Raw genomic sequence first — 27,410 nt, 5'->3', positions numbered from 1 at the left:
AACTAATAAATTTTGATTGATGTAAGTTTCACCGAAACAAATAACGAGTATTTTTTTTACTGCCTTCATTATACAGGGAAATGTCCCCGTCATTTTACTATTTATTAATAGTTCAATAGTGCATACACTTATGAGTCAAATTTTGTAGCATATAGGGTGTGAATCGTTAATTTTAAAAAAAGTTAAAAATGCCACTAGCACTGCAGTAAAAACTGTTTACTGTGGCACAGTTCACTGGCATTGTACTTCTATCATTTGTTTTTATTACTTCATGTATTTATGTTGAATTTAACCATTTTGTTGGATTTTTTATTATGTGGCTTTTCCATTACTCAGGATTTAAAAAGAAAAACGCGATTTGATTAAGGATCAAGGAAGCAAATGAATGATTGGAATGGTTTGTAAATAAATTGGGTATTAACTGTAATCACTGTGATTTTCATTATTGGACTCGACATGTTTATGTCAGCCTGTCTATCTGTCCGTGGAATATCTCTTGGCAGAAAGACCCAAGAGAATTGAAAATTCATAGTTCCTCTATCTCGAATAAAGGGCTCTATTGATTTTTTCGGTTCAATATCTCAAATTTGAAGGTAAAAATAACATTTTTCTATTCCACTTCCGACTAAAACATTATGTCAATGAATTTACTTTCGTGGATCGTTTGATATGACTATCTTTAAGTTTCTATAAGATCTTTCGATTCTCACTTTTATCGGTTTATTTTCTTTCTTTCTGACTACACAGGGTGTATTCGAACACACTAACAAATCATTGAAACCTTATTCTAAAGTTTATAATAGCGGATTCTGTCTTGTCAACAACAGCACACAATACGTGTTTCAGAAGTAAGGATTTTCAATTACTAAGAGACGCACACCAATTCGTAACTTCAACTAAAGTAAATAATTAAGCAAAATGGCAATTTGATGTATTGAAGTGTGTTTGCCTCAAAGATTATTCAAAGTGGGAATTATCAAGAGGGGAGTCCTACGGGGATCCCAACATCATTTGTACATTAAACTCATTCGTTGAACTCTTGCCAAGAAGTAAAAATCTTTGAAAATTATGAAAACAATAGACTAGTTATCTTTGACGTTGGAAGTATGTTCACCAATGTATGAGCATATTATATTTGTTTATTTGTTGCATTTATTTTACAGGATTTTGAGGACACCTGTTAACTTGAATAGGAGAGAAGTTATCAATTATATCAATAATAGTCATAATCTATATAATGAAGGAAGATAAAAATACACAGCGTGGTAAGTTGAATATTTGCGAACACGAACTGTTTTCAGAACAACGCCAGAACACGCGAACCATCACATTGATTCTTCGGCTATTGAAATTATAATAAAATAAATTTTATCCGATCTCTAATTATCTACTTTAATCGTACAAATGTTAAAATGTAAACCTTGACGTTCTAGCTCCAAATATTAGCTTTTTGTCAACTACGTTCACAACATACCCTTACTGCTCTTATAAGTTTAATTTGACTGAAGAAGAAGACTGTTTACACTCAAGTTTCAAGCATACAGGCTACACATGCATTTATATTTCATTAAGGAATACAATTTATTATGATTAAAACAGATAATTATTTTAATTTTGAAATTTGAACCATTCTAAGTGCTTAGTAATTTGTTTTAGGGTTGAAGGTAGTGTAATATAATACAATTCATATTAGTTCTGTACATTGTACTAAATTAGAACGGAATTAATAAATACAGCTCCATACACATTTTGTGATAGAATAAGCATTCATAAAATATGTAGTAAACATCATAACTAAATCGACATAAATGGGGCTACATTATTAATAGCCACTAAATTAGTAACACTATGAAAATAGATATGACTAGTTGTCAAATTATAATTACTTTAACTTAACAATATACTTCCAACTAGTCTGTTAAAGCTAATTTTTACTTTATAGGAACAGAATATAGGTTGAAAACGACAGAAGAATTTGCCTTAAGAAAAGAATAGCCCCACCATGCTAAAGCTAGTGCGAGTTAAATCGGGAGGATAGCGAAATGGTTAAAATATCAGATTATATATTTTTAATATTCATATTAATTTAGTTTGGCACATTTTTCAAACATCAATCATTATTAAAATATAATAGTTATATGGACATCAGCCAACGGAAAGGAGGGACTGGAAATAGGAATTGTAAGTATTTGATGTTCTGCTATAAGGGCGTTATGCTAAACATACATAGCATGTGAAAAATCCCCATAAAATGTAGCATGGGTAACGATCAGATCCATTTTTAAGTCACATCGGTGCTCACATAGAAAACTATGTTCAAATCTTCGCTATAAAAAGGTTTTTGTTTTCACAAAAACAAGTTCAGTTCTCTCTCTAGACATTACGTACATTACAGGTTTTGAAGACTATTTACATGTATCTTTAATAGCAGTGTGTCATAAGTAACACCTTTGCCGACGTTGGTTGATTTAATCTGGTCACTGGTCATTACATAGCAGTTCTATCATTTGCACCTGTGATTTATTGTGCATTATGAAGTAAACTTATTGGATACATAAAAAAATATCCACACAAATTGTTTTGCTTCTTGCTGCTTTGTACCTGCCAGAAGAATAACAGCCATGTTTTCACTGCGCTGTTCTAATGAAAGCATGTTATTAACAAATTGATTCAGGCGTTTTCTTCAGATTTATACTGTCCAATTCAATCTGCTCTCTATCGGTTTTTTTCATATAATATGTATAGTGTAATCGGTTTGCTTTGTTTAAAGTTAAATAATTTATTAATGATAGTGGTATATAGGTTTAAAGTGGTATGTTGTTACATCTCTTGTATGAAATTGGTTCAAATTATGTTATGTCAACCCTTAGAGATTATTACTTACCAGACTGTTATGTAATAACTTTAATTTTATTATTACAATACTGTTTCGAAAAGCACGAACTTATTCCCTATTCTATTGATGTAGCCTACTTCAATATTTTTATAAACTTACTCGACTGCATCATTTTGCAGTTTATGTAATTGGACTAGTGTTAATTGACTAACAAACTCCAAACATAATGTTATGGCTATGCTTCCTGAATGTTTATTTATTAAAAATTACAATAATATAAATACTTAGAATCAAATTGGAAGTAAATCTTTATAAATATATAAACTTAAAATAGTTTTTACCCAAATTACAGCGTAATATCTAGATATGATAATGTACACATCACGATTTCGAATTCTACGATAGTCCATGTATACGATACAACCTTTCCCTAGTATAATAGTCTTCCGGTGATTTATATAACCGAAATAATATGTAAAAATAATAATAATATAGGATATTATTCTAAATTCTATTCCAAACAACTGAAGCAATGTCGAATGGTTATCACGGGTTATGGTGGTGAGGAGATGTGTACTCCCATGACTGATATGGTTGAGAGGGCGTGAGCGGGGGAGATTCAATTTGTACAAAACCGCAGAACCCATCGCATGATTTGCTGATAAACAGTTGCTCTGGATCGATCGCACTTGTAGGGTGCAGTGAGTTCCGGCGTGGCGTGGGGCGGTGCATTGCAGGGCGGGCACTGATTGCGTTTCAAATGAGCCATGTTTAATTATTTTGCAGTCATGCTCAAGTCCAACTATTCTGTTATACAATCGATAATCTAGTTTTTGTATTCAAAAATACCATTAGATATGAATTAGCTGTTGACAGAGTTTTGACTTAAGTCTATATTGTGTAATTACTTGTGTTGTATTGTTCACTTACATAATATAGTGTAATCTGTCATTCTATTAATATAACAGCAACATTTATTCATAAAGAATAATAATTTACCATCCAATATATAATATACCAGATATACCTATAAAGTAATTAAAGCAATACAACGTTAGTATAAATATTCCTTCAATGCGAAAAACTCCTATTTGAAAATCTAAAGGCCGACCAGCAGTGCTAAGGACGAGGTTGCTGTATAACAACTAGTGTTGGCCCAAATGAGTATGTATTGGATGTGCTAGACATATGGACGGAAATTTATCTATTGATTTTCATTATAAAAGTCTCAAAACGAGTATTTTGAATAAACTATCATTATGTCGTGTGTCATAAAACTTCTTAAAACACTAGTTGGGGGAGGGGAGTAAAATTAAGAGGCAACTGATACTAGACTGTCATGCAAAAACTTATTTTGAACTATTAACAATAATGTTAACAAACCTTTAATAAGTATGGCAAAAAACGTCAATAAGACAAAAAAATGGTTCCTAATTGTGTCAATTATGGGCCCAATTTGTTTTAGGAGAAGCCTTTTAAGCCTTATTATGTCCGTCCTCATGGGCCACTGGTCTGTGCGAGAATATTATCAAACAGAATAAATTGGAGTCTCGATACAGTAGGCTACATGGTCGATGGTATTGATAAAAAGTGCAACGGTTACAGGCAGGATTTGAACCTGCTATATGTCTAACTCAGGCCTAAACTCCAATGTCTTAGACCACTTGTCCATCGGCACTACATACAAATATGCCGTTTAATAGCAATAGTCGAAATCTAGTAAAATTGGCATTATCAATACTGGTAAAATAATTATAATATGACGAATAGTACAGTTTTGTCAACGGCAGTAACGGAAGTGTCAGTACGGTGTACCACAGGTGCACTGTGTGGAGCCGGCACTATTTATAGGCGCGATGTCTGCCAGCAGCAAATGTGTGCAGTCCGGCTTGTTTTATTGATTTCAGTCTAAAACCGGCCGGAAGAAGACCAGCTGGTGCCCGTGTTGTCTCGGGGCGTCTGCGGTGTGTCAGCCGCACAAACAGTGACTGGCAATGTGGCGTGGAAACTAAGCGCACTCGCGGCACTACCCGCTCGGTACACAACACTTGCTCTCCAACCTCATCCATCATTTCTTCTTCATTGATTATTAATGACGACATTTTATTTTTAGAAATATAATATAATGTATGTCTCAACAAATATATAATAGTTGTACAAATATGTAATAACATAATAATATTTCAGTTATTATGTTATACACCATTGATAAGCATTAACATTTATTCCTTTGGTTCACCTGTGTCTGTGTTAATCAATTTTTTACATGTTACTAAAATAAGTGTAATAAGTGTATTTCTATAACAAGTAGATTCATTTAATAAATCTTAGTTAGGTATATATTATTTAAGAAAATGTAAATAAATCTGTAATTCCTGTTAGTACTTAGGTACAAATCTTTAATAGGTAATTTCATATTTCTTATTATTTTGTAACACGTATATATGAGAAAATTAACCTAAAATGAATGCAATCTATTTATAAATTAATTAATACAATTTGATTTATTTATGACAATAAATCTTACCTTTCATTCTTTTTTTCCTCTAATTAATGAAATATTTGGCATAAAAACTCTTATTAGTATTAAATTCTATTCGTTCAGTCTAAATTCTTTAAATGGCTTTAATACCTTTTTAAATGCAACGCCTGTATATCAAATGTTTATAACGCTTCAAAATAAAATATGTATTGTTAACAGTAGTGTTACTGATTCAACACTGAGCTAATGCCTTGACCAGTCAACTTTTATTATGTATATAATAACCCTTTAGCAGAGTTTTTTCTAATACGACACGATTATCTATTTAATATTACGTGTTTACATTATATACATGATTGCTTATATATCGTTACATGATTCCGAGTACTATGTGAATTTATGGTAGCCTACAATGCCACTGAAGCTTAGAAGAGGAACACTTTTCGGGCTTAAGTAGAGATTTTATTATTTAGACACCATGATTATAGAGTTTAATGTCATCAGCTGAGTTTTGAGTTAACATTTGTAAATCGAGTACGCCACTTGTAGGACGAAGCGAAAGACCACATCGAAATATCTTATCAAGATCAATGCAGTATAACTTCAGTTCTATCACTAGATTATTAAAACAATTATCAAATATAACGCATACAAAAAACAAGAGAAATGTTTTTCCGTGGTTAGTATTGTTGTTTGTTGTTTACAATACATTGTATTTTTAGTAGGATATGGTCTATCAGGAAGTTACTAGCAAACTTAACTCTTTGATTAATGCATGTTATTTACAATGGGTGATTGATAATCACAACAGGATTTTGGACATATTCTATCGTTATCCATTTAATCGTCATCCCTTATATGATTTTTTACATTAACGAAAGCAAATAGCCGAAATCCGGCAATTTAACAATGAGGTTTTTAATGCTCTTCTAATTACAGCATAGAACCTGTCTAGCAGTAACGTATTGATAAATCTACCAATCCACGGAATTCCTTCCTAAACAGTAGAAAAAATATTTTTGTTTCTATAGTTAATCTAAGTTTTGTTCTCTAATAACATGTTCTAAAACATAATAAAAAAAGTTATATTGTGCTTGGATATTATACTTATATCTGAAGAATGCAGAGTATTGAAGAGGGAGCGACGAGGAAGATCTATTCGATATTACAAGCTAAGCGAGTTGGTGACAAGGCCTTAATTTTAAGAAGGTGTGACCAATTAGAACTCTTAAAGCTACAAACAATTCCTCTTCGGTAACTATGACTAATGCTACACTCATTACAGCATCATGCTGACCGGCAACACCTGCCACCAAACTTTACCAATACACAAAACCCTCACCTGAATTGTTAGAGTAATTATTCGTTTCTGTTATGTACGTAGCCCAACTTCTGAAACACACTACATGTATCAAACACAATTTGTTCAGCAAGACAGTAAAAGCTATTTGAATCATTAGTCTCTCAGCTCAGAAGCGATGACACGATTGCCAACATTCAGGCGAATATTACCCTGGACTTTACACATGCTTTCTCTACAATATAACAAAGACGCTAAGGGCAATCTACTTTTACTCAGGTATTCGTGAGATTAGTGACGGTCACTGGAAGCTATACTCATCTACGAGTCAATGAGTGCAGTTTAAAAACAGTTGTTTGAAACTTTGAAGTTGAACAGTTCCTTATAAAAAATACATATAAAAAGAACATATAAGAGCTCATGTCAGTTTGTCGAACAGTTCCAAATTTTAAAATAGTTTCTGTTGAAATATTGAATTCTTAATAGTTACTTTTATACTTATAATTATTTATAATTACTTAATCAAATGTGTGGCTGCTTGATAGATTCGTTAACAATCCCATTACAACTAGAAAATTAGTGATAGTACTGTATACCTTTTGCGGCCCTTATTAGTAGTATTTTTAAGTTTGATCACTCATAGGCTTAAACCTGACTGCAACCAATGGTTAAATATTACATTAACCGTTAAGAAGATAAGAAATGATATGTGATCTAGTTTAGATGTAGTGTAGTAAACTGCAGTAACTTATTTCAAATAAATATATTAAATATTTTGTTCAAAAATTAGTAAAAATACTTGTAACATATACGCTAACTGATATACATTCCATGTGTATACGCTAATTATATGCATCTGTTTTGATCGTAAAATCGTAAATGAAGCAGTGTTAGAAGAACTAGAATTAGGTAACGAGAGGATTGATTAAGAGTGTACCCTGTAGTAGCAAGTAATTACAATTCAACAGCAGGCGTGGTGGTGCCAGGGGAGGGGGTGACACTGTAAAACTTTATGACGTTATCAATCAAGTCACAGTTGCACAATTCCATTCTTTACGATTCTTCACGGGCAGCTTGGCGGGCTTGTGCTATTTTTGTTCGCAGGATGTGAAACACAACATGCATAAAATAGGTTAATTCCGATCGAGAAACAAATCAAATTCACATGACATAGAAAGGATTTCGTTCGGAAACGTATGGTGTCGAAAACAGAACACGTGTCGTAAACTTTGGTGGATAATGAATTATCTGAAATTATCATCATTCAACCATCTTATTCCAAAAATAAATCACTCCAACAAAATTGTATTAGTTATCTTACAATTACTGAATAAGTTATTTTTATTATTTGAAATTCATTTTCACATGTTTAATTGATAAGATTCACTTTGATTCACTTCATGGCAAAGAAATCAAATCCATTCTTGAATTAGTCTTCAGAGTGCTTTATTTCAGGAATTGGTTTCTTCCAAAGAATAAAAAAGCTTTCCTTCGAACATATGCCCCAATCTGCTTCGTTCAATGTTTACTTGGTAAAAGTAAGTTGTACCATAAAAACTATTCTTAACCCACAACAAAATAAGAATCTGTTGATAGAATAGAACTAGATAACGGAGTAATCTTATCTGATCCTCGCATAGTAGCCGACACAATTAAACAAATACCTAATCGAAGTACAGACGAGCAAATCGTCAAACGATGTCAATGAACTTAACTTAACTCCTAGACTTTCTTCTTTTTTATATTCTTCCAAACAAATGAAAACAAAGTGTTGCAAATTATAAAAAATTTAAAAAATAAAAAATCGTCAGGTCTTGATAACGTTACTGTAGCATTAATTAAACACATCGCCCATTTAATTTCTCATGTTCTTGCCACAATTATAAATTTAAGTTTCGTTACTGGTAAATTTCCAGAAAAATTAAAGTCCAGTGTAGTTGTGCCAATTTATAAGAAGGGCGCGTTTATAAAATTGGACAACCTTCGCCCAATTAGTTTGCTTTCAGTATTTTCTAAGATTTTTGAAAAAATTAATGAAAATAAGACTACTTAGTTATTTAAATAATATACATTTTTTTAGTGAGAACCAGTATGGTTTTAGGGAAGGTAGATCAACTGAAGATGCCCTTATTTATGTTACAAACATGATCTATTCTAGCTTGAACGAGGGTAAAAAATCTACCGGCCTATTTATATAGATTTTAAAAAGGCATTTGATTTAGTGGATCACAATATATTACTATTAAAGCTGGAGTCGGTGGGAGTGCGGGGTGTAGCCTTGAGCTGGTTCCGTAGCTTCCTCAGCGGGCAGGAGCAGCGGGTGCGAGTTGGCCAGTCAATCAGCGCTCCGCTACCTGTCCAAATCAGGTGTGCTACAAAGCAGTGTCATATCTGCCATTTTGTTCCTAATTTTTATTAATGATTTTATTAGAGCTCAATTTCAACGGAAGGGCTTAGCGCGTTTGCTGACGATATTGCAATCTTTTATTCTAAAAAAAATTCAAAATTTTGTGGGACGAAATTAATGAGGATTTTTTAATTTTAAGACGATGGTGTAAAGTAAATAGAATGTTTGTTAACGTTGATAAAACTAAATACGTAAATTTTCGATTTTAATGAGTTCAACTTTAATCATGATTTCAAATTTCACACGAATTAAGCTGTACAGGGAGCATAGATAATCTATGTGATTGTAAGTGTATAAAGAAGGAAAAACTCAATTTAAATACCTTGGAGTAATTTTTGATTCGAAAATTAACTTGGGAAAAACATATTACTCTATTGCAAAACAAACTTAAATCGACTACTAGAAAATTTTATATTTTTTGCGAAACTTCTGTGATGAAAGCTTATTAAAAACTCTTTATTTTGCTCTGGTAAATTTCTAGACTTCAATATGGAATCGTTTGCTGGGGAGGGGCTTTTAAATATTTAATAGAGAGGCTAAGAGTAATACAGAATCATTTTATGAGAATTATAACATACAAAACGAATACGGGATAGCTCCTTTCCCATTTTTTTGTCAATTAAAAATATTACCACTACAGCATTTATTTATTTTTAAGGTTCTGAGACTATTTTACATTAAAAGTGGTAACTTGGGGAACAACGGACCTTAATTATGCGACCAGAAGCATAGACCGTCGTATGTTCAGAACACCAAAAGTTAATAAATCCATTTTTTAAAAGATCATTTCTTTATAAGGGTCCGAGTTTTTTTTCAACAAATTGCCTTTCGAAGTCAATTATCTGTAAAATAGTAGAAATTTTTGTAACAAGCTTAGAACTTTATTATTTTTTAAAATGAAAACTGTAAACTCATTTTACGAATAGTATACTACATAATTAGGTATAGGCTATATTTATATAAATTTCCAATAATGTAGGTAATGTTTTATTTTCACTATTCATATGTTATATAGCTTCTGTAGTCTTTAGTATATATAAGTATAATATTTTTTTTTATTAACCATTTGCTCTTGTAAATAATATTAAGCATAGCAGCTGTGTGCAGTGAAAGTTTCTGTTGAAAACCATATCTAGTGATTAGTGTTTAGACGCCACGGAGAGCAGCCAGGCTGATAACAACTTGTACTGTCTTTCTGGACTCAGATAACAATCATGTTTTGTATTGTTGTCCACTGACCACATTACTTGTAGAAGTGGTCAGTTCATTCCAAGTCAGTCTTATGTTTTGTACAATGTACTATTATGATGGAATAAATTCATTTATCATTTTTTATCATAACGAAAACATCCTAATTTAAATGACTATGGACCTCATCACGATCCAATTTAAAGCTTGATTTCTGAGTTTCAATCATCCACTGGAAAAATCAGTAGTTTTAAAATATTATCTCAAACTCCACAAATCCTTAAGTAAATATAACGAATTTCATGAAAAAAAAAAAACAACATGAATTAAAGATATCTTAATACATACATTTTAATAAATATAGATCGTATGTGATAAAAATTATGATTAAATCTTTATTTCCCACGCATTTTATGGGCATATTTGTTACGTGGCACGGAATATCCAAATGGTCAATGTCCAAATATGTTAAATATGTTCAAGCTATGTTTTTTTTACGAAATGTACTAATTTACAATTAATTAATTAGGTACCCTTACTCCATAAAATCCAAAATCAATCGATAATTGTTTTCATTAGTTACATGTATCGTAGGTAACACATTGTTATTTGACAATATAGAAAATTGAATCCACGAACGTACGTCTGCCTGTTTATATCGCGGTTTGCTGTTTGTTGCGTAAATTTAACCCAAAGTGGCATATAACAATGAAAGTTTTATTTTGGCCGGTTAGAGAAATATTAATATACTGGCTGTTTAAATATTTTGTTTGTCAATATAAACACAGGACCTGATAAATCATTCAAATTTGTAATTATATACATTATTTCGTTTGTGAGTTTTGAACGTTAAAACATTTTTATGAAACAAACAAATTATTAGAGGGATTATTAAATGCGTATATTCAAAGGATCTTTCCCATTTTGATAGTGTTCGTCCTTTATAATATGATACGTAATTGTGAATCACCCTGTTTTCCACATTCTTATGATTTTTTTGATTTTTTTCCTATGTCTGATGTATTTAGTGAAATCGTTACTAAAATTACGTCATAATTTTGATGTAATGTTCTTAAGTTTCCTGTGGTTTCTCGCTGTGTGCATGTTCCTCCCAAAGTATGGTCAGAAACACTCTCGGGTAGTAGAGCAGTGTCACCCCCAGATCTCTGCTATTGACATCTCTGTAAATTGTGGGCTCTTTGTTGCCCCAGCACGGCTCTGATCATAGCAAATTTACTCGATCAACTCATTTGTTCTTTAATTAGAATTCAACCAATATAGATTTTTTTTAATTATCATTGTTTACGGTTCATGTCGATAATTACACATTTTTCAAATAAAAATAACGCAAATAGTAATTATATATATATATATATATATATATATATATATATTTACATATAAAATGATGGTATATGTATATAAACCTTATATGTTTATGATAAAAATCCCTCAACCTTTATTCTTATATAATCAATCGTATGGATATTTCAACTAATTTTTTTATTGTAATATGCTCATTTTTACATTATTTACGAACCGCGAATGTAATACAATTGACAATCTACATAAAAACCTTTATGTTTCATTGTCATTTGGTTGCTGGGCATAAGCATTACATAAATTAAGTATGAAAATCGTGCTTTTTAATAAATTATCATATTATTTTCTACAATAAAGAGTCTCATTATAGCAAAGATACGAGCTAAAAGTTACCTGTACAAAACTAAAAATAGTCAGCACAAACTGAGCAACAAGAACGCATAACGGGATTAGAGCAAAACGGAATTATAATAAAGGTTAACGTAAGTAAACTTAAAAATTAAATTTTTAAGAGCAGTAAATTTAAAAATGAGATAACGGTTTTCCTCAGTCACATTCTACTTGATAACTGACTCATGTATTATCTTCAGAATCTCAGCGGTGACTATGTTTGCTTATTGCAATAAACAATTTTTATTAAGACCCTACCGAAGTAAAAGAAACGTATTATGTAATTAAGCTGAGGATTAATTTCTGTATCCTTATCAAATAATTTAAGAAATTCTTCTCTTTTAGTCGTGATGTATGACTCTAAACTAAAAGATCTGTATTCATCCCATGTCATCTTTTGTAGCTGAGTAGTTAACGCCTCATCTTGTCTCTCGGGAAGCCGGGTTCGAATCCCGGTATGGGTACGACATTTTATGTGGTAACAAATAATCATCTGAACCTAGCCTGAAGTAATGTGATAAACAGTTCTTGGCTATAGCTTCCTTGCCTGGACAGCAATATCAACAATGAATACCGCAGCGTGTACATCCTGTAATGGCGGCCTGCTAACAGCTGATGCTGGACAATATTAGAACATTTGGTGACCGATACAAGAGGCAACCACTGCTACCAATCTAATAACGTCCACCCGTACTGAAGTTCTATTCAATAAAATATTATTGTAAGTCGAATCTATTTTGGTATTACTAGATTGCCTTACTGCTGTAGCAAAACAATTAAATTCTGGTACTATCCAAACAGATCGATTGGATGTTATATTAGCTATTATTGTTTCTACGATAAAACCATATAGATATATAGAAACATTTTATACTAAGATCTTTAAAAAATTTACAATAAATATGTGTGTTTTTATTTTTATTTTATGCAAATTTGAACAAATACACTACAAATAATTATTAGGTCTTAAAATCTCACACAAAATACGAAAAAAGATCTTTTTAAAATGAAGGAGCCTGTATTTTAATATACCGTTTGTAAATTTGTAATGGATTTTTTTGTAAGTCAACATCCTCTGGCGTTGGTGCTAGAAGACACGTATATTTTTAAATTTTGACGTATAATTCTTCCGTATTGTAGTACGATCGTGAGGTGTCCGTAACAATGTTCATGGATAATCATATCTTAGGTTTCACACATGAAAAAAAAAACAGATACGAGTCAGGAATCGAAAATTTAAGTTTTAAAACTCAATGCTGGAAAATGCCTGATACCTCGTTATCACGATTAGGTTTCCTTCTTTGCAAAATATAGCCCATGACATTTAAACTTACGCTTATTATAATTTTTGATAGCTGAAAGTTTGTAAAAGACATGTGTGCATCTTAAATTTTTATATTCTTCGTTCATAATGAATATTTTTAACACTATGATTGATTTGCTAATCCTGAGTAAACTTGTATCAAATCATTAAAACTTTTAAGATCTATTATGAATTATTTACTAATGTTTGTGTATAGTACAAGACAGTCTAGTTCCCAGAAAGAATTATTGTTGCAAATACGACTAAGGTCATACAGACAAGGTATATGGCATACTTTGTTATTTCTAAAGGCCTGTTGTGTTATTGATGCACATCGCAAACATAACATGTTATCGTTATTGTGTTGCCGGACGTCGTGATGTTTTGACTATGCGCTGCTCAAAGTGTGACAATATTTGTATTTTCTGTCGTCCTGTTCAGGTACGATTTAAACAGTCAAACCTGCTTTATGTCCTAAATATTGGTGTTAAATTGAAAAATGTATCCAAGAACAGTTTTATTATTACATGCCAATGTAATGCTATCTGTATTAATGTAATAAGAGATGTAAATATTATAGTTCTGTAACTTACATCTACCTGCTTTCCTTTCGTATATGCAGTTACAAATTTAAGATGTTTAACTTCAAAAACTATATTTACTAAATTATGGAAGGCTCTTAAAAATTATTTTATTAGTTTCTAAAACATTTCACATAGTTTTAATTATTATTTGTTTTCTTGTATTCGGATGTGTTAAATTAGGAAAATTATCGAAATCTAACTTTTGATGACTCCAGTTTAGAACTCTGGGACAGGAAAATCCATGTTTGGCCGGCTGTTGAGGAGTCGAAATCTCACACAGCTCTGATGCCACATATTCCAAAAGTTTTTGTCAAAGTTGAGCTGATAAATCATTTACTGGGATTATATATGCTTTCGTATACTGCTAGTTTTAAAGAAAAAGATCAATCTTCTTGCTTTAAAGGATTTCAATTCATTATCTTAGTCATTTTAAAGAGGATATGGCGTGATCTCCAGTTATGTTATTGGTTTATGATCCTTTTATGGTCTAGTTCATCTTGTAGCTTCCCTTTATTTTATTGGATAAAATCTCCGCATAATCGCCATTGTTTTTATTTTAAAACTTAAAAATTAAGTTACATGTTAAATCCAAGGACTCCAAACTATTTATCGTACAACCCATAGTATTAAATATTGGCCTACTAGAAATATATAAAATATAAGTGTATAATAAATCTGTGACTGAACTTATATGTAGGCCTATTCATAAAAATTCTCCGAATCCATGTCAAAAGCTTATTTTTTATATTTCAACATGGAATATTAGAGTGGCTCAAACATTTTGCTACAAATGTTGCTACTGACTGATAAATGTCTGTCAAAAGTGTTATATATTGTAGTATACTCAATTATATTTTTTAATGATATACTAAATTATAATTTCTACGTATCTTTTTCATGTAAGCCATACGCTTACTAAAAACTCATCTCGATATCTCAGTTTGTTTTGTCATAGACAAATATTGTGATGCATGAATGAGAAATTAAATTCCACTAAGTTGAATACGAAATTTGCTATAACGGTAGTGGAGTTAGCTGCCATACTATTACAGCTCACGCTGGAAGTAATTGTGAGCACAGCCCTTTATATTGACCTCTGTTGACCGGCCCTTATCACAAGTACCGCATTTTTCTTTTTATTTACTTGTAGACTATACACACTGCGGGGATAGCAATCGCCATCGAGAAGAAAGATACTGTATTTTCAGCTAGTACTACTGACAGCTATAAAAGTATCGAAAGTCAATAATGAAATAACGTTCAGTAATTGGTTGTGGTTTGATATGTAATAGAATACTTCATTCATAAATGGCGATTACAGGAAAAGAGTAAAAGAATTTAATATGTTTTTTTATTGGTTTGGCTATTTTAAGATTTTATGATTTTTTATAGTTTTAAGTGTAAACAAATAAATAGTTTACTATCAATATGTGTAAGGTACTGTTACCGACTTATTTGTTTCTTTCATTATTTTAAAATTATTTTACATTGCAAAAACATCAATAAATCAAAAAATTTTTGTATGCATTGTGCGAAATCATAATTTTACATTAATATTTATAAAATGTAAAAATATATATGCAAACAATAAATAATGAACTATATAACAATATTACATTGTACAATGTTAATTATTGGCCAAATTTTTTGTTGCATTGTCTTTTTGATAATCATTTAAAAATTAATAAATCTCAAAGTTCCTTTAAGTACGTTGACGTGACTGCAATTAATTTATAAAATGCAGTTATCTAAAATCACGCTTTAGTTATTATTTAAATATTTTGTTAGTAAATCATGTTATGAATAGCTACTTTAAATGTAGGTTATTCGTTAAGAACGCGTAATATAATTTGTTATTGCGCCAGTGCAAATAAAAATAAAACATCTCTCCCCTTCCACGGTTATTCGCAGAAAAATAAACCCATTGTTTTAAAAACAACGTTAAGTAAGTAATAACAGCTATTAAAGTATACAAAGAGTAATTTACACATTAAAAAAATATAATTCTCATACTTAAACAGTATTTATTTCAGAACGAGAGCACCTCATCATCATATTACCCTCAAAGCTGTCCAACTCGATGTAACCAAATGGTTATTTATGTATCGAGTTGACTTAGTGGACATTTTTGTTTTCACTGTAATGTATTTTTAGAGCTGCAAAACAGTTTTTGTGGATAACGTTTTGTTGCTTTGTTGCTTTCGAAGTGGAAAAACAACACTGTACGCTTTTACCTTGCAGAAACTAATCATCGTTAAAATCGTTCAACAAATTAATTGTTTACGTGCATTAATGCAACCGTTCCAAATTAAACACGTGTTTAAAACTACTTACTTCAGTGAATAATACAATTTTACCTTTTTACCCTACGCTATGTTAGTTAACTCTATTTTTTAGGTTTTTATATATCAATGGAAACCACTCGAGATGCACTACTAACAACGCAACGTTGCACTAATACTGACTGTACACGAGAAAGGACGCAGATGTGTCCACTTATTATGACTGCCCAGAGGGGCATGTATCCATATTGACCGGTCCATACAACACCTGCTGGGCATTGCCTACATCCTTTCTACCTCCCTCCGCCTATACTGACTTCCCCAGAAAACTGTATAAGATACATGCTTCCTTGTATATGGTATTTTAGAATCATAGTTCGCCCAAACACAATAGTTATTTTGTGTATTCATTTTAGGTAAGGTTTCCACTTATTGTGAATGGTTGTCAAACATTTTTATATAGTAAAATGGTAAGTTGAACTTACCATACATGTTTAACTTACGTACAGCATACAATTATATTTTCTTTTATTGTATAAATGGTGCAAACATAATGTTTTAAGTATAAATACTGCAAATCGGTTTAAAAATTAAGAAATTGAAACTTTAACTTAGTAGTCTTTTATAATAATCGAACTGAAGCGGGGTATTGTAAAGGGTAGTTGCTCGTCAGTTAGGGTAACGTAGGAAACTTTGCATTCCTGTGTACACCTCCAACATACTCTTATATTCATCTCATTCAGTATACAATTTTTTCACTCATGTTTTAGCTTGTTATTTTTAATTTAGAAGAGCACTGATACTTTGTTATAACTATCCCGTTAGTTTGCTGCTAACAGATATCTATGCAAAATTCATAAGTAGGCTTATACCATTAACGAATTTGCTATAGCACGCTTTACTATATGTGGTGAAAAAGTTAGCTTTTAATTCGACAGGTAAATCATTTATTTTTGTTAAAAAATAATATTTCTAAATAATGATTTAGAAATATATATGGCAAAATGTTGCCATCCATTGGTAGTGAGAAGGGCGTCAATTAAGACTAGTTGGCAGTCTGAGATGTTCATAGGAATTACAGGATGGCTTTAAGAAAGGAGAGTAATGAAAAATATGGTTTCTCTTTTTCATCGCTGACGTCCTATGTAACACAAAAATTGCTATATAGCACTTAAATTTCTTTTTCTTTTGAATATATATGCAAGTATCATAGTGACATAAGGATCAACATCGTTTTAAATAAGACATAAATCAATATTAACAAATTTATACCAATAGAGTCGTGTATGCAGAATGTCGTTATATTCTAAAGTAATTTACTAAAAGATGGAAGAACTCTGCCCACCTACGCAACCAGCAGTAGGCCATATGTTTAGATGACGTCATGCCCAAGTGTAACTCAGGTGTTAAGCACCTGTCAGTGTGTCTGCTCGCGCACCTGTCAACGTTATAAACAGAAATAGACACGATTTTCGAACAACGTTTACATACAATTCACTTCTAGAGAGCAAGGTGTTTTATTTACGCTTCTACGATGACTTTTAACCTCTTTTGCCCATCTTTGAATAATTTTCCTTTTTTGATGAGGGCAAGGGGTTACATTTTCTCTTCGAGGTTACTATAAGATACAGGCGGGTTAACTTTCCATACAGATGGTGTACTACGATGCACACGTAAAAGCCACCACAGACAGTTGAGGTTCTTACCTGCACACTTCAAATCAACCATCCGGCACGAAGAGTCAAGTTAAATCGGCGCGTCGTCTGTTAACCGTATAGAAACAGATTTTTTTACGGAAAGTCACACCTTTAAGTCTGTTTATATCGTAGTCTGACACTAATATACTCTTAATTATAATTTTTGAGAATCACAGTTGTTCTTTATTGTGCCAAACTAAGATGTGATCTAAGAGGAAAGTTGTTTTGTGTGATTACTACTTTTGATATCTGTCTTTTTAGACCTCTGCCAAAACTAGTAGCTAACAATCGATTTATTTCTTATGAAAAATTCTCCTGTGGATTTCATGAAAAGCTACGCCAAGTTGTGTGATTATACAACGCAAAATGAATCTCGGTTTCAAGACTACGACTTGTAAGAAATTACAAGTTACAGTAATACGGGTAAACATTTTCACTGCTGTATCTTCTCATTATGTAAGTATATAATATGCACAAAATGTATTTATAAGCCATGTTCATAGTATTATTATGGCGACCGTTCATTTTAATTTACAAGATAGGAGTATGCCTATGTCGCGTAGTAGGATTCGCAACCTGCATGCAATAAAATAAATTTAAGTAATTGTTTTTATGTTTTTTTAACATATAGTTAATTCTATTGGACAAAATTTCTAAGTTGATTTCAACCAACTTTACGTTAGTTAATCTCATTTTGTAACGTTGTTCCAACAGTCTACGGTTAGACAATCAAATGTAAGATAAATTAATTTTAAATTTGCAAAGATTAAAATCAGCTTTAGAGTTTTTAGGTGTTGAGGCAGTAATGTTACTATTTTCAATTTTTAAATATTTAATAAATGCGTAAATGTCATTAGTGCGTTTAATTCATGCGTAATATTCATAAATTTAAATAAAGTTCAACTCAATGGTATTCTAACATTGTTTAAGTACGACTTAAGCGTGCTAATAGTCAAATACGCCATTCACATTAGAGTGGATATTTAAAAAATGCTAAACATTCTTGCACAGTTTTACTTAACTGTTTAAACTACTAAAGAGGCAGCGATTGTGTGCGCAGATCGGCGCGGCGTGGCCGGCCCGCGTACCGGTTAATGTAGTGGAAACGCGTCGGTAACTTGAGATTAACTTTTTAAGTTCACGTTCGCTCCTGACATCCTGTCACACATCAGTGACGTCAAGAAGTTGCTCCTTCAAGTTGTGACAAAGTGAATCGGGCGTTGGCCGTAGCTAACCAGCTAAGAATTATATTCTGTGTTACATGTTTTATTAAAACATCTACTTAGAATTTTCTTATATGTACCGTTATAATGCACGAGGGACTTCTGAAAGTAACCTACACAGAATATCGATGTTACAAGAAAGAGCTAACGGATACTTGCCACCCTTAAACCCTTAGACAGTTGCAGGGAAGCTTTCAGATTGCTTGGGATTTTGACTGTCGTAAACCTCTACATTAAAGCAGCAATCCTGATGGTGAACGAGACAGATCTACCAAAAGGTACAAGTACCCACACCTGCAACATCTAACGAGGATACAACTACATTCTGCCAGCACACCACACTACCCAGTACACTAGAAAACCATCTTACATCGGCCGGAAACTCCACAATGGCCTACCACAATTACTGAAGTTACTGAAGGGAAAGCAACTGAAAATACAAATACATAGTGGCTGATACACAGACCAGCTTACTCCTTGAAGGAATTCCTCGAACTTGAACTTTAAGAATTTTATAGTATTATTTAACACTTTTTACATAAAAACAATTTTACATGTTTTTTGTTCTAAATAACATTTTTACCAATTTTACAATGAAAAATACTTCTTGTCTAATTTTAGTTTTATATCATTTGATGTACAGTAATAGCTATCTCTTAAGTTCAGACAAACTATTTTATCTAGCTTTAGGTTTATTATTATATGACGCCATTGCAATTTCTTGATGAAACTGTAAATAAAGAATATTTTAATTGCATAAGAATTACGCGACGTTTCAAATGACATTGTGGATCAAGTAAGATTAATGCACGTTATATTTAACTGCTTAATATTTATATAATGTCAGTATAATAAATATGAAAAGATCACGGCAAGGAATGATCAATCAGAAATGGAGTTACAGACGACATTTTGCTTGAAACTAAATTTATTTTTGAATAATCAAGATCGAATTCTATTGTGGTGTATGTCCCTAGATTTGGCTGAACGTCAACGAAATTTATAAAAAAACTTCTTTTCCTGTCTATCTCAGCAGGTATTCTAAAACATAATTGAGTTGTATATTTAAAACTTTGGAATAAACTTAATTTCTTCATAACAGAGGTGCATGCTCCTCAATCTACCCTTTTTACAGACCTGTTACACCGTACGGTTTGGCGTATTATCACGAGCTTATTAATGTAAATGAAATTTTATGGATACAATTTAATTAATTATTAATTACCCCTAATGTTTTTGTTTTAAATCGGGGTCAACTAGCAAGTACCTATATGTTCCTTAAAATTTTGTTCCAAGAACTATTTAATTTTAAAAACGTTAAGCAACCTTAATTTCCCTCGCTGTTTATTGTATTTTAAAGAGCTCTAACAACATTATTTCCAGAAAAAACTTTTCCATACTTAAGTTTCCTTTAATAAATATGACCAATTCACTATAAATTACTCTCTTTTTTAATGATCGATAAAATATAATAGAACACATACTACACACATACACATTAATTTAGTGAAACTCGAAATATTTGTTCTAGAGGTTAAGATCTGTACATATATTACCGGCATGTACCTTGATACATGTAGATACATATATAATAATACATAATCGTGCATCCGTACAAGGACTTCGTACTCCGAGGACAACAGTCATAGCACTTTTTTCTTAAAGGAATGTCCTGAAAAGACAGGAATAAAAATTACATAAATTATTAAAAATTACAGATAAAAATTGTTATTGTGTGTAACGTTTTCTTTTTACATAGGTTAATACATAACTCTAGAGACTTTTAAAAATGTATAATTAATTAGGTTTTTTATATAAACTGTATAAAATAAGGATTTGACGCTACGAATTCGCAGTGTAGAGACATAACTTGCTGACTGACCGAGCTACTCCAAACATGACTACAATAATGATAAATCTGTCAGACACCATCACAAGTTTTATCACGTCCACGGTATCCCAGCTCCAGCAGTGCTACTTGTAATATAGAATAGAATGCAGTCGAGATGACCGAGTCTGCCACCAGCTGTGTCTGTCTGTCTGTCAACATTAGCTACAAGTGACGTCACGCTAACGACCGTATGATGCGACTGCCATGCCGTGTTTCGTCCAATCGAATCTGAATCACATCATGATGGAGGGGACCTTTTAAAGCTGAACAAATCATGACCTGACTTTCCAACAGAATAGTGTGCACCCATAGTTTTAGACATCTCTTTTGGAATTTGTTTGTAACCTATACTGATATATTAATAAACTATTTACAATTGTCTAATAGGATATTTTAAATTAAACCAAACTTCTTGTTATGTTAACCAAAATTAAAATTGTATGACTATTTGGAAGCGATGACGTGATCGCAGCCAATTTTAAAAACATTTCCCGATTTGTTAACTATAGCTTTTCATGGTTACCCCCTCAGTACTACCAGAAGTTTGTAAAATCTCATTTTTAACAGAATTTTTTAGGAATTTCTGAGAGATTATCTGCAGTTACCAACTTTAATTTTGAACTTGTAATTTTAATAATTTTGAATTTAAGGTTAGGTATTATCTCACTATCACGGTTTAATGATAATGATCGGTTTTACACAAAATAGTAGTTTTAAAACATATTTGAAAATAAATTAGCTGCTGATTTGATAGCTAGAACCATCATAAATTTATGGGTGTAATTTTATATCTTATAACTTTTTTTATTTGGATTCACAAATACGTATTCAGTTCACCTTACAACAACTGATTGTGTTACACTCCTACACAATCGTAGATTACTCACATCTACTCGTATGTTAATATCCTCATAATTTTATTGTTAAAGACGTTGTTATGTTTATTTTTGTATTATTGACCATTATTTTATTAATTTAATGTCTTAAATTTATATAAATCATTTTAATGATTTTTATTTAATTTTAAATTTTTTCATTAACAAAATGTGCAAATTAATTTTGAAATGAATGAAAATATTTAAAACTAATATTTACGATGTGGTTTAATTTAAAATTTGTGTTTCGAAAAAGTAGTTTCTTATACACACAAATATATTTAAATGGGAATTCAATATGGCAGCTAATGGCTGATCTAAGTGGAGATTAAAAAATATTTATTATATGCTGCTTACCCGAATCGACTCCAAATTCCAAATGTACAGCCACCCCCAACATAAGTATAATACGGTTATACGTTTACGAGTATATTCTCAGTAACTAAAACTTTTGTGACTGTATTTCCCAATACTTGCACTATGAAACAGTAGTATTTCTACTTACGTTGCAGTCATTTAATAATCTTTACGTAGTTTTAACATATTGTAACTATTAGTACTCGTTTGAAATGTTATAGTAAGAGAATGTCTTCAGATAAATGAAGCAGGTGTTTTACAACAGTCCCAGAGACACGGAGTAATCTAGCTGAGGGATGGTTTATTAGCTAGCACACCTGACATCCGCACCTGTCTACCCATATGTGTGTCAACTCTATCGCAGTTCTAGTATTCTATAAAGGGATACGTCGATAATAATTCAGTTCTAGAGTTCCTCAATACTTTCCCATTCAGATGCAATATTTGGAAACGTACAAAGAATTCATTAAATTTAAAATTATTTGTTGTAATTACTTAAACAAACATTTCTTAAACAGTTTTGAAACAATAGAAGAATGCATTTTATCAACGGTCACCTACGAACAAATGTATAACTATTTATACATAGATTGTAACTTTAAGTTATTCTATCTTCATGTTTAAAGTTTTTCATTAATATATTATTATTTCGTATTATATTTCATGTTTATAGCATTGTTCTCTACTCCTCTCTAGTAAAGGATCTAGTAAAGCATTGTAAAGGATCTCCAATGCTACAGTGACACACTATATTATTCTGGTTTTGTATATCGTCCAGGGTCCTCCCTCCCCAGACAAAGTATAGTGTAGCGGCTGCCCAGACCCGATAGCAAGCTTTACCCGACTCAACCCTTGTGTACACAACCTGCCCTCCGCAGATAGCACGTTACGTGTCAGACTAACACCGGCCGGCATTACATCTCTTACGTTTGCATTCACAGAACTTATATTGAAAGTCAATTGAACTACATGCAATTCTTATTTAATGTTTTGCAAGTTTAAACAATCAAATTTAAAAGTAACATAACACCTTGATATAGAAATAGGGCACAATGAAAGTAAGCTCAATATAGTGTAAGAACATAAAACTATTTCAATAATCTAAGCTTTTATAGCAGTTGTCTGAAGTTCACTATAATATGGATATTTGTTTTATTTTTGTAGAATGTGAAAAAATTCAATAGAAGGTACCAAAACATTGTATAATTCTATTTTCATACCAATCGATACAAACTTGTGTTCTTAAAACATTTCTTCTCAAATACTCCATTTTATCAATGGACATAGAAAGGACTTATTTATAAATCGTTTCACTAGAAACAACCATTACTATGAAAAATCGTAGCAGGATACATAGAGAGAAGGTATGCATATCACATTTGCCGAAAGATGCTATTCCTGATTCAGTATGGGTAGAAGACAATAATACAGTATCTTTAAATTATAATTAATTCTTGTATGATTTAAAATATTATTCGTTCAATGTAAATCTTGTATATTTTCCACACTAAAATAATGAACTTATTTCATATAGCGTTTACTACAAACATAGTCCAGTTGTTTATAATTTTGTCTTTTCAGTGTCGATGGAGACAAAGCTAATCAAAGAGGAAGCTCCCGAACGAGATAGCAACTCCAGCAGCAAAGAGGGTTCCACTAGCCTACCTCGATGTCGAAAAGGTCAGTTTTCAATTTTATCCACCATTACTGAAATCACTGCTTAATGTAATCCAATTGAAGGAACGTTTTCCTCCACTTTGTTACTTGACGAGAAATTAAATGTGTACTATTTATTGGACATTTTAATTTTTGCTGAAGAGATATGGTTGAATCACCAAAATTGTGTTGAAATAAAGCAGAATCTTATTCAGTTATCTAATCAGGAGATTAAGCCATAGGCAGGTCTCAACCTACTCATGGATGAATGTAAAAAACAATCAAATAGTTGGAATAATAGACATAGCAATAAACATTCACGTATAATCTCATATAATATACCTATGTTTGAATTCAGAGTCCGCTAGTAACTTGCTTAATCACAGATTGCGTGCCTGTGACTGTGAATGAAAACTCCAATAATCAGGATATTTGTTTAATCTGAGAAACCGGTTGATCTAAAATCGGTTAATCGAATTACTAATTTCCCATCTGTGTCTAAAAGGTTATGGTGGTCTTTATCTCGATTATGTTTATGATTAAGTTTCTGTTTACTGTAAGTTACTACATTGAATATGGAATACTTATTATTTTATTCTCTGGTAGAACTCTTTTCTGAACTTTATTATTTTCAGGATAGCCCGTTTTAATTCATTGTTGAATATTCTAAATAAGAAGGATAGTTTTCTACTTATTAAACGGAAATATAGCAGACTGTTTTCTGAACCGTTGTTATCCAAATAATTGATTTACTCTTTTTATTTTGTAAAGACAGTTTAAATTATTGTGAAATAAATAAATTGTGAAATTATTGTATGTTATTTCAATAGGTGTCAAGGAAAAATTATTTTTAAATTTCGCGGACCACTCTGAAATCCTTTAAATTAGTGTATAAAGTGTTGAAGGCATTGTGATACGCATTTACTCTACATGCTATATGGTGAAATCAATACCATGTCTAGTATTATATCAAATAATTTGTGTTGGCTTTCTATTAAAATAAACAACGTTTTCTCATATGATTTCCGTTATTAACATGTTTGTTAATAAATATCAGACTTATAAATACTATACCACTATACACCCATTAGACAATAGGATGTTCCAGAGAATAGCTGAGGTCCAAGATGCTGATTTGGAAAAGCCATACACCCATTCCCTCACTTAGTTTTGTTGGGTTTCTCCTCCCCCTTGGTATGTGGGGTGAGCTACCACTATCACCACAAATCCAGACTAACATCTGAACGCTATAAGCGGTGGACAACTAATGAGAAGCATTGTGCGGTACCGTGGCACTAATATTCCTATAAAGGCCTAATTTCCAAATAGTCTAAGGATTTAGGTAAAAAGTTCAAGTTAAAAGCAAATAATGCTTTATTTTACCAGGTGACGTTAAGGTTAAGAAGCTCTCTCTAAAACAACCTGGAACACCTGGACATGTATTGTTTGTTTTTTAGCCTCAGTGGATCCAGGGATAAAAAAACTCTAAACTACACCGCTCTACCAACTCCCAAATGACTAGCGCGCTCTAAGAAGAATTAAAAGAATTATTCAGTCAGATATCCTCTGCATCCATTTAGTCTGAGATGGGACAGAGATAGTGTAGAAATGTCTTCGTCTGAAATTCGCCTCGTCCATCTGACATGAAGAAGGTGAAGGAGGCTGCCAAATGATCCCCAGAGACCAGTATATTGACACATTACTCCTTCCAAGCGTTATCAGGGTGGTAGCTACTACCGCAACGAGTCCAGCTCAATAGTAGAACCCTGTAAGAAGCAGCGCAATAGCACGTGGATCTTGTGGTACCAGACTTGTAATAATATAATGACGAAGTCTCTCCAAACTACTGTAGTGGCTTTTATATAGCAAGCACCAAACAATATAGCTCAATAAACTTGTGCATTACTATGAAAACCCTGAGCCACAGCTGTACTTAGAAATCTGTATTGACGAGTCGGAAGTCCACTTGAAAAGGCGCATATCTAGTAGATAGTCTAGTGCATAAAACGTAAATTTCACAAAAGCTACGTAATTTGTAAGTTAATTCTAATAAACTGGATCTAACCTGCTAAAGGAGATGGCATGCCCTAAAGCCACCAAGTACCACAATACACGAAAAGTTCGTTCGGTTCAGGTCTTTTTATATATATATATATATATATATATATATATATATATATATATATATATATATATGAAGCAGCTAGCTCACACATCGGTCATCCCTCTTTGATTTACAACAAAACTGATGAGGGAGATTATTTTTTATGTTTGTGTTGTCCAACGTCGAGTCCTTCTAGTCTCTTTCCCTCAAATATATACGAGATATTATGATAGGTGATAATCTAAATTTTACTTGGCCACTGAGTTTCATCAATATTCAAACATTTGAAAAAAATTATTTATACCTTTTAAATGTATGATATACCATATTTGTAGATTATTAATATTTTAATGCTATTTTATGTATACAGGGTGTTTGAAAAGTATGGGTACGGCTTAATATTTTAAAAACCATAGGTGATAACATATATAAACTTTGCACAGTGTCATATGGCTATGTAAACTATTTTTCCTTGCTATTACCATGACGTGCCAACCATGGGGGGGACGGCCCACAGAGGAAAACATGGAAATCTTAAATTGAAGCATGGGTCGAGTGATACCTCATTTGAAAGAGCTCACTTAGTAGAGTTGAATTCCGCAAACCGCATCTCAAAAGGTTTATCCAATCAGAAATGGCGGCTTGTTTTAGGTACACATTGTGAAGTACATTATGCGCTGCCATTTCTGACTGGATCATCGTATTCTGATGCGGTAGGCGGCGTTTCACTCTACTAACCAATGTGTTTTCACTGACTTTTTTTAATTAGCAAATTATGTCATACATTTATAACACAATAAATAAAACTAAAAAACATTGGTATTTATTGTGTATCACTCGACCCATGCTTCAATTTAAGATTTCCATGTTTTCCTCTGTGGGCCGTCCCCCATGGTTGGCATGTCATGGTAATAGCAAGGAAAAATAGTTTACATAGCCATATGACACTGTGCAAAGTTTATAGATGTTATCACCTATGGTTTTTAAAATATTAAGCCGTACCCATACTTTTCAAACACCCTGTATGTTGATAACGTAATTTATAAGAATAAGAATAAAAAAAACAGAGCTAGGCTTTTAATAAACAGTCAAAATTAGGTTTGAAGCACATTTTTATGACGCGTTTTTGCATTTCTTTCTCTATTTTCAAATAGTAACATACAAAATTTAATATGCTATGACTACCGTGATTGGCCGAGAAATCCACAAGGATCAAACTTGGGTCCGCTACTGTTCATTTCCGCTGCGTGTTGGGCAGTCGAGATAAGCGAATGGTTGGATTAAGGCGCTCTGTCTTGTCGCCGGTTAATTGCTCCGTACTAATCTTTTCTATTTACATTCAGGAATTTTCTTTCCACAGTGCCTTGAACATTCCCGAATACATTGAAACTGATTCAGTAATTGTGGTATTTAAAATAAAACTTTGCTTAATTTAAAGCGTTCGTTTGTTACGGGAATCAAATACAGTATCTAGAATTCTATGAGGAGCAGCTATGGAATAGTTGACGTGAA

The 27,410-nt window shown here is 32.1% G+C and overlaps 1 protein-coding gene across 1 annotated transcript in view; it reads left to right on the top strand.

The window, feature by feature from the left end:
• The window catches only part of LOC124367248 (protein CBFA2T3), a 279,788-nt gene that overhangs the window by 87,972 nt on the left and 164,406 nt on the right, over positions 1-27,410 (top strand). Inside the window, exon 2 of the mRNA XM_046823947.1 lies at positions 23,720-23,818. Coding sequence (XP_046679903.1) covers positions 23,720-23,818 — 99 coding nt within the window. The remainder of the gene's footprint in view (positions 1-23,719; positions 23,819-27,410) is intronic.

The sequence above is a fragment of the Homalodisca vitripennis genome, chromosome 1 (genome assembly GCF_021130785.1).
Source record: "Homalodisca vitripennis isolate AUS2020 chromosome 1, UT_GWSS_2.1, whole genome shotgun sequence".
Classification (NCBI taxonomy): domain Eukaryota; kingdom Metazoa; phylum Arthropoda; class Insecta; order Hemiptera; family Cicadellidae; genus Homalodisca; species Homalodisca vitripennis.
The sequence above is the reverse complement of the archived record's forward strand: the minus strand, read 5'-3'. Positions and strand labels throughout refer to the sequence as shown.